The sequence below is a fragment of the Bombus vancouverensis genome, chromosome 3 (assembly GCF_051014615.1).
Source record: "Bombus vancouverensis nearcticus chromosome 3, iyBomVanc1_principal, whole genome shotgun sequence".
NCBI classification, from domain to species: Eukaryota; Metazoa; Arthropoda; class Insecta; order Hymenoptera; family Apidae; genus Bombus; species Bombus vancouverensis.
The window spans coordinates 12,934,836-12,944,627 of record NC_134913.1 but is presented as its reverse complement, the minus strand read 5'-3'; the positions used below and the strand labels follow the sequence as shown (position 1 = coordinate 12,944,627).

The 9,792-nt window shown below is 44.5% G+C and overlaps 1 protein-coding gene across 1 annotated transcript; it reads right to left on the bottom strand.

The window, feature by feature from the left end:
• Nucleotides 1-6,722: 6,722 nt before the first annotated feature.
• Nucleotides 6,723-8,985, bottom strand: LOC117154055 (uncharacterized). Its single transcript, XM_033328694.2, has one exon. It carries the CDS (start codon nt 8,983-8,985, stop codon nt 7,999-8,001), a length of 987 nt encoding a protein of 328 aa, XP_033184585.1. The 3' UTR covers nt 6,723-7,998.
• Nucleotides 8,986-9,792: the final 807 nt, after the last annotated feature.

Sequence of the window (9,792 nt, the reverse complement as noted above, 5' to 3'; positions counted from 1 at the left end):
GAATGGAAACCTCGAATGTAAGGGTCTAAATTTTGGGACAAAACGGGCTTCTAATTTACGTCAACGTGCTCCTTACGTTCATCGCCTTACGACGAGATCCAACCTCGATCCAAATGTGATACGCGTACGATTTCATTCGAATTTTAATTCGACGAATAAAACGATCGACCCTTGGACGACGAAGATTGGGCAAATTTCGACTCGCGCGGAGAACCTCGTGCTTGTTATTTCTAAGTTACTTCCGCTATCGAATTATGCGAAGGTTTATCTTCCATGTAAATTTAGTTACCGCGAAGGGGGAGAAAGCTTGTCCCGTTGATTTATCGTAACAAGATGAAACATTCGACGCGACGACGATAAACCTCCGAGCTCCGGATCTTCTCAGATTTTCGTGAACTTATTTATCATAAACAGATAGCGTAGGCGATTGCAAATTGGCAAGAAAGTTTTGAAAAATAACATCTATATAAATAATCGTCGTTCTCCTATCCGTTTTAATTTACGCAGTTGACCAGCGTGGCTTCTGAGCGACTTAACCGATATTTCCTAATGGTATATTACTTTTTATAACAATTAGCTAGAAGAGTTGGGGAAAAATTGACGAAAACCAAATTGTGTAACGCGCAGGACGAAATGATGGTTACGACAGTCGAGGCAAATAAAATCGAGGGAATTCGATCATTAGCCTAATGATCTAACAAAATGGTTTCATTATCGTTTCCTCGAGAATCGTCGAACGTGCAGAAGGTTTGCGAACGTCGCTACTTATTTTTCGTCGCGTCCTCGAAATTGTTGGCGCAGTTATATCCTAGGCTTCCTAGAAAAAAACCGATGGCCTCGAGGAATAGTTTAGGTTTAGGCGGTCCTTCTCGGTTGTGCTGTTCAAGTGGAACCGGAATGTGCATCCTTATGCACCGAACGATAGTCTTCCATCGATCGACTGTTCGTTCCGTGAGTTAGAAATTATGGAAGGCAGACTCGATCGATTTTCATAATCTACCAGATCCCAATAGTATACTTACGAGTGTTCCCGATGATCCGGTTCAAACGCACCACGAAATCTGCATAATTCTCTCTCTCTTTTTCTCTCTGTCGAGATGCCATACGAAGTTAGATTTTTCTCTTTATTTATACAGGGTGGTTGGTAACTGGTGGTACAAGTGGAAAGGGGGTGATTCTACGCGAAAAAAGAAGTCGAAAATATGGAATAAAAATTTAAAAATTTAAAAATTAAAAAGATAACGTCGATCGAGACAACGATCTACCGAGCGAAAATTCAAAGTCGATTTTCTCGAAAACAAAGCCTCGAACGAAAAATTTGTATTCTATATTTTCGACTTCTTTTTTCGCGTAGAATCACCCCATTTCCGCTTGTACCACCAGCCACGCTGTATATTCTTTTGCTTTGCTTTCATTTAATTCTTAATTGCTATGCGATGAGATGGAAATGGAACGGGGAAAACGTTAATTATACGACGATCTCTGATACAAGTCTACAATAGTTGGATCTATCGGATTAATTATAAAGTTATAGTTATAAACAATGGTGATAGTTATAGAGCTGAATCCGATCGAAGGTTATTGACATTAATGATTCAAATCGCGATGATTCAAATAAAAATCACGACAATGTTTCTAGTGTTTGGAATATTTCGTCGTATCATTTAATAGGTTTAATAGGTTCGACAGGAACAGCGTATTATTCGTAGAAAGGTGTACAAATATTAGGATAAAATTTACAAACGTCAGGATAAAGAGAATAATAAACGTAAAACGTTTTGAATTTTTCAAGTGGTTTTTATTCAACATTGCACATGCTTAAATACATTTGGTCTCATCAGAGGAACATTATTGGTGGGAATTGATTTTGCCTAACTGAAGGGAATCTCCTCTTAAATTAAGATTATCGTCTAACATCGTATCGTAACAACGGTATAATAAAGCGTACGATTTATTTACAAAGGTACTCGATGGCAGTGTTACCGGTCCGAAATACGATCGCGTCGCAAAATTCGCATCTTACGATCTACGTAATCTCGCCTTTCGAGCAAACCTCGGTCCGCTTCGTTGGTAAAAGAACAACGACGTTTGTTACAACTATAGCCGGATCACTTCTCGAATCTTCATCGAATACTTTCGAAAAACACCGTAATTTGAAGGGCGCCGCTGGAAACAGAGCCCTCAGTCTCTTTTACGTTTCTCTCGTCGCTAGTCCACAAATTAGAAGCGAGTTATGATAATATCGTCTAAGACGAGCACGCGAGAAGAAACGAACCGCGCATTTCATCCAGAAAATGAATGGAAACGACGACGAGGCTTAATTTGAAAATAGGGCCGATCCTTCCTCTTGTTTTTCAAGTCGCAAAGCCGAAACAAATACGCCTCTCTGATCTACCTACGCCGTGTTCCATGATATTCCGAAACGTTAAACGTTCGAAAACTCGTACGGTTATTCTGTATCGCGAATAATTTGACCGATGGACGTAACTATGTTTTATCTCTGTAAGCAGCGTAAGGAACGTACAGGTTTTTAAAAATAAAACCTAGAACCTAGACGCAAGAAAAATAATTTAGAATTTCCATCCTTGCAAACGTTCCATCGTACAAATATTTTATTCTGTCCGAACGACCATTTTTTCATTCGACCATCATATTTTGATGTTTTTTCGTTACTTCGGTGTAAAACTGGCGTCGTACGTTGAACCTTGAAACATTAAATTTCACACGCTGGGAACGTCTGAAACTTTGCACACCGGGAATAGAGACACGTGGAAGAAAACGCCAAACGAATCGATTACAAAACTCCGAAGAAGTAGTAACCCATCTGCGTCCGAAACACGTTTCTCTGGGTCGACGCGACGTCTCTGCTCGCGATGTCTCGGCCGCGTAGTACGTAGTCGCTATATTTACGCGAATAAACAAAACCTCGCGTAGCGAATGCACTTTTTCCACGGCGAATAACAAACTGCCTGCGTTACCGGAATCGCCTCAGCTAGTCGGAAATCGTTTTCTTTCACTCGGCCGTTTCCTCCACCCTTTTGCCGCGCATCGTACAGTCTTCTCTCTTCATCGGCTTAACACGTAACTATTACCGCGGACCTGAAGCGTATCGAGTATCCTCTCATTACTCGGCCGTGCAAAATCCTGCACGGAAGACAAATAGCGTTGCTATGATGGCGAAACGCGGCCTATGGTGCGACCCATGTCCACGGATGAAGACGTTGCGCGTTCGTCCGCTGATTAGCGACTCCTGCATTGTTTGCCGGCGCCGTGACCGAACAGAGACAGAGCGTGTCCACCCTTTGCCATATAATAAATAACGTAACACGGAGCGAGACTGGCGATACGGAATTATTTTCACGTGAAAATCGCGAATCACAGGTTTGCGGTACGCAGAGTGTAAAAGATCGCGGGAAAAATGGAAAACGAAGGGGAACGACCTGGCAGTGTAGGAAATTCGAAGTAGCTTTACAGTGGCTCGCGAAAGTATTCGGACGCTCGTACGATCTTTTTGCGTATGTATGTACGTACACGAAAGATCGTTTGAAATTTCATTAACGCTGCAACGAGATGCAACTATCGAGATTATATCGATGAAATTTGAAACGGATATGAAAACGTATATGGAAGTTAGAAGATAGCACAGGCTTCGCAAATATCATCAAATCGTTCGAACAATCAATTCGCTGTGTTAATAAAGCACGGTATATAGTTGGACGATTTTGCCACTAGTTGTAGCTTTAACGTTACTGTTCGTACTTTATGCTGATTTTAGATCGACTACGTTCGCAATAATTATTTTGTAACTTTTATATACAGTTTCGTATACGTTTCCAAGTTTGCCAATGTAATCGTGTCTCGTTAAGATGCTAACGAAATTTTTTTAATGTTTCGTACAGTGCGCGTAATATATTCGCGAAAATATTTTGTAAGTAAGAAAATTATTTGTTAGCATACGACACTGTAGGAAACGAAAGTCGGATCGTACGGCAAAGGGTTAAGGAGCGTGTAGCCAGGAGAAGACAGGCCACACATGCCGTCACGTAGCATCCACTTTTGACGTTAAAATCATTTCCTCCCCTTTGTTCCTCCTTCGCTGTCCACGCGTTAAACATCCTCTCCATTCGAGCGAACGAGTCGATGAATAATTAGCCTTTTCTCTCTAATCGACGAGCGAATCGCATAAATTTCTATCGGCTTAATTGAGGAAGCTACGCGGAAATAGATTTGTGCCGCGTACAAAGAGGCCGGTTTTCCTTTGTTCGAGCGTCGATTAATCGTCGCTACCGTCTTCGGGCTACCTGCCCGCCGAGCGCTAATTTCTACGGCTTAATTGAGCATGCGTGATAATGCGACGTTTGCGTTTTTCATAAGCCGATCTTTTCACTTTGGACGGTATCCCGACGATCAGGTTAGAGCGTGATTACGATTGCGCTCGTTGATGATCACCAACGATTCTAATTAGATTTTACCAAGAACGATGCACTTTTTGCGCTATCTTTTTTCTTCGTCCACGCACGAAGATAGGAAGCACGCTGTTAAATCCAACAGATATTAAATTAGTGGCTGTTGGATCCGAGGAATTCGTGATTTACAGATTATTCTAAAGCGTACACGTTGCTCGATATTTTTTCCAGGAAAATTCTAGAGATCGAGCGCTAAATAACGACTTGTTCTACTTGACGGTAATAAGCGAATGAAAAGCGCTTTGGCGTGCAATTTCTAGCGAAGAAAAACGCTTCGCCTCGAAATTGGTGCGTTCAGCCGTGGTCGCCGAGAGAAAACAATGGTAATCGGCTCGAAGGATTTCGTGTAGTCACGTTGCATTGCAGTTGCAAGTTTCCTGCATCGTGGCACTCGTTCGTTCGATCGGCTACGCGCAGTGTCGTTGTTCCGTGGTACGATCGGATTGCCATTTTCTCTGGATGAAGAGGATTAACGATATTGGCCGGGAGAAATCGGCTCGGTGTAGCGGTATTAACGTCAGCCGCCGCTTGACTTTTGTATTTTCGTTCGTCGTCGCGATTCTCGGCTCGAAGCAAAGAGAGCCGAGCTTTCTCACAGCGTTCAGGGAAGGAAGGTAACTCTCTTCCGTCTCTATCCCTCTTTCTCCCTCCTTCTTCCCCTTTCTTTCTCCCTCGTTCTCCGTGTTTTCGCGTCTGGCCGGCACCATCTATCATTCTGTCAGCTAGGAGATTTCAATTTGCTCTCTTTTTGCGCCATTACCAGGCCCCGAAGCTCGCGCAAAATTGTATTTAATTGTGATTGACTGCTAAGTGGAGGTGGCCGACCACCGCCATTTGTCCTCCGATTTTTGCATATCCCTAATTGCGGGAGGAACATCGCCGCTGAATCGGTCGGCCGAATCATTTGCCACGCGAGAAAGAACCCTAAAAACCTGTCCTCGCGCTTTTCTTCCTCGGTTAACTTCTTTATCGAGTCTCTGTGTCAAACGGTCACGTCGATCCCGAGGGAAACGATTTTAGAGCCTTCGCGAGAGCAACGTGCACGCGATAGTCGACGAAATGTTTCGAGTCGCGACGCGTTCCGAGAAACGCGCCAATATTTCAACGATTAATCGGTAGTTCGTTTCAGACAAACGATAAGCTGCCTGATTTGCTTAAAAATGTTTCTAAACACGTTTGTATTAACCCTTAATTACACGCGTCCATATTTTTACTATTGATTTAATAAGTCGACGAAGATACTCGAGTGATCGAACTCGTCAAGTTCTGCTTAAATCGACATCGTAATGATCGGATCGTAGATTTTTATGCATCGCGCTTATGCGAACAATTTAAGAGCGTAAGCTCGCGTACGATATGCAAAAGGTACGTAAAACGGCTGTTTAGATGGTATTTTGTAAAAATATACAATTGGCATAATACTCTGTGATCTAATAAGAACGAAGTAAGAGTCGAACCTTCTCTGATAGACGAGAGATCTATAGTTAAGGGTTAATAACGACACAAATTTCATTTCGTATGTAAATTTAATCAAATAGAACTGATTCTATCGTATCGTGTTAATACAATTAAACGTGTAATTCCAATTTTATATGTCTGGTGCTGTATACAATTGTTCGTAACCGGGAAAATAATCGAGGTGAACGCAGTGTGTCTTACTTAACGCCTACGGATTCTTTGGTTTATCTTGAAATCTTTTAATGGACTGTAAAGTTCGTTGTCCCTTGTAATCGACGAGGTACTTAATCTTTTCTTACGTCGTTATTTGCCATCGACTTTCTTCTTATAAATCATTCACAGTGGCTACAGAAAGTGTTTCCACCTACCCTTCGCTTCGAACGAAGCGTTTTTAATCGGTTTCTACGTTCGATTTTCATCGTCGGATCTCGAATTTTTCTAGTCGCATTAACACGCTCGAGCGTAATCAATTGGTACGTAAATATGTCGCAACAGGCACAACGACGTGCCAATAATTTTCGGAGCTACTTGTAGCTCGACGTTTAATTTTTTGTCACGCGGAATCCAAGTCGTCGTACGTTCCAAAATCGAACGATTTAAAAACGATTCGATCAGCCACGCGTTTCACAATATGAAGTACCGTCGTGAATCTCGCCTACAGACGATATTACGTTTTCGCAGTCACATGGATCGATCATCGCGATCGAGAGATCCCTGTCCGTTTATTTATATATGTACAGAATTACCTATAACAACGTCGCAATAACTTAATTGTATCTAATTAGATATTTACACAAATCCTACAACTAAAACACGCTACACGATATTTTACTATTTACAATGAAACTTCAGGCGAAGCTCGTTTCCGCTGTTTGTCTAAAGATCGGTTTACATTACGCATTCGGCGAGGAAAATAATCGTTCGGACAATAGTCGAATAACGTTTACGGTAGTGATTCATCATTATGGTATCTGACAGTATCGACGTAAGAATATTTCTCCGTATCGTACCAGTGCACGTCGTTCCATGCTAGTTTGTATTTATTTTTAATTATCGAACGGAGAAAATCTCATTCTCATAAATAGAAAAATATTTATGGTGGAACGTAACACGCTGTATAAAGAATTATACAATGATATACCATAACGAAATTTGTACCGATGTCCGTATGGATAATGTAAATCATCCTTAAACCCTAAGCAAAGCGAACGAGGTGTATTCCGCGTCGACCTGTCTCGTAATACGCTTAAATAATCTCGTCTTCTATTCTGCCTCCCCTTAGATCTCATCCCCTAGGGTTAGCAAGTTCATCAAACTCGTTGCGTTTCGCGTATCAACGATGTTATCGCGGTTCGATCAAGCGAAAAATATCGCGGAATCCGGCAACAAGGCCGAACGAGGAAAAAGCATTAACGAGTAGCATCGTGTACCGCGTCTGCACGCGGCAATTATTGCTAATTAAACTATTCGCCGGGATCGAAACTAAAATTCTCCTCGCCGAGAAATGCGGCTCGACCACGTTCTACGAGAAAGTTGGGAAACACGACGATTCCGTAGTTTAGTCTGTAATCGTTAATATCTGCGCTGATAACGACGCTTCGTGATTTTTGTTACGTACCATTTTTACCTTTACGCGCCGATTGACATCGTGGACCGTGCAACGAAGCTTCCACGATATTCAGCTCGATCCCATTCGTCCTGGCGTTCTTCCAGCTGGACGTTCGCTCGAACATCGTTTCGAGACCATTTCTGTCGTCGTCGATGAGCGACTACGTAGCTACAGTTCCCCTCGTTCTCGCAGGTGACGAAAGATTTCACGGTGATGCGAAAAACCATGCTCCGGTTGCAAGAACCGGAGAGTTTGAGACGCCTGTTTTGGCCATCCGCGTCCCTCCGTCAACGAATTTGCTCGAAATTGATGCAGTACTTTAGCTTCGAGCCTTTTTACGCGCTCGACTCTTCTCTTCCGACCGGATAGGGACGCTCCTCGCCTTTGCCTCTCGTCGTTCTCTTCCTTCTTTCAAAGAAAGTAGGTCCTTCGAAGGCTATCTGGAGCTTTTCGTCGCAAGAGTTTTCACTCCCTTTGCAACAGCTCGTACAACGCCGCGATATACGTTTGCGCCATTTGTAGAGTCTCGAATTTGCTGAGCTTTCTGTCATTGCCGAGGCTAGGCACGACGTCCCGTAGCCTATCGAAAGCATCGTTCAAACTGTTCATCCTTCTTCTTTCGCGCGCGTTCGCCGCTAGCCGTCTCTTTCTCAACACCTCGATACCCGGCGTGCCGTTTTTGATCTTCTGCATGCTCTCCTTCGCCTTTTGGCCGGGGTACTCCATCGGCGAGACGTGGAGAGCGTCGTTTTTTTGGTGGTACCTGGACGGCTCGCATTTGCCGCCTTGCTGGCTCTGAACGTAGTTTTCGTTTCTCTGCACGCTGTACGTGGCACCCAAATAAAGAATGTCGCCCCTCTGCCCATAAGGATTGCCGTTATTTCTAGGCAAAAAACCATCACCTTTCGGGATACCATAACTCTTCGCGGCGAAGAAACTCTCCTGATTCTGGCCGAACTCGCACCTGCCGTTGCTAAAGATATTGCTCGTGTGGTGCTCCATTTTTGGCGGGGTGTCGGCGCTTTGTTTGGCCGTAGCATTCTCACCGGTGAATTCGGCCCGGTTCGATACACCGTCGTAAACGTTCTCCGCGCACTCGTTCATTCTGAACGCCGGCCTGGCCGGCTCCTTCGCCGTCCTCATGTTATTCGAATGGCCGATTTGGTGCTCGTTTCGGCAACCTTCCTGGTAGTAACCCTCGTAGAACTCGGTGAAGTTGAAGCCAGTCGCGGTCACGTGAAAGCTGCCATTCGCTGCACCGATCTCTTGATACTCGCGATTTTGACAATCCAACGAGCTCACGCTACCACAGCTGCTACCCCTGGATCTCGGCGGTTGAGGATAGATCTCCTGATGAATCCAGCTACGAGGATTCGACTCTGGGCTACTCGCCGACCCGTAACCCTCGGAGTCTAACAGATCGTACTGTTGGAAACTTGTGTAAGCGGTCATTCTCACGGAACGTCTGTGTCTCTTCGGTTTACTCGAACTAACGATACTCGACGACGTGTAACGTGGTATTTAGAACATGATACACTAGAACTGTTCGAAGGAACGATCTCCTCAGGCAACTGTCATCTTGTCTGGTGAGACGAACGAATTGACGAAGTCGACGTTCTCGCGATGGAAACATTCGGCCCCCTCCAGAGGACAGAACGTACGATCAAACTACCAATTGGTTGATCCTGTCGCGATACATCATGTTTGATCGATGCGTGAAACTGATCGGAAGAATCGAATGGACTCACTGGATCCTTTGGATGACCGTGTATGCTTCGCGTACGGAAGCGTTGCGTAAACTGACTTTACCTGGCGATCTCGTGGTCTGGACCATGCTGCCCAGTTTTCTTAGGGCCCGATGGTGGGGATGGAGGACTACTGGGGCCCACGTGGAAGGGATCCAGGAGGAGTGGAAGGGGTCTACAGGGAAGTGGGCATCTCTTTGTAGAAGCCGCACGACCGGACACGCCCCTCGTCTTCCTTCGTCCTTCTTCGCTGGGGGCTCTGGAAGGTAGAGTCAAAAGACGATCGACGCGAAAGAAAGGCGCTCTATCAAGTGGCACGCACGGTCATGGGACGAGGCGCCGCGTTCTTGACATTTGAGACACGGCAACTAGCCGCTGTTCGATTTTTCTTTTTTTTCCCCTCCTCTCTCCCTTCGACTTTTCGTTGCGGACGCGCTTCCATCTCGTGACCCTCGCGCAAAGGGGATTTCGGCCGGAGTTGCCATACGATCGCTGTTGTTGTAAATCGTTCCAA

Coding starts and splice junctions, on each gene's coding strand:
- LOC117154055 (XM_033328694.2), bottom strand. CDS start 8,985: ATGACCGCTTACACAAGTTTCCAACAGTACGATCTGTTAGACTCCGAG.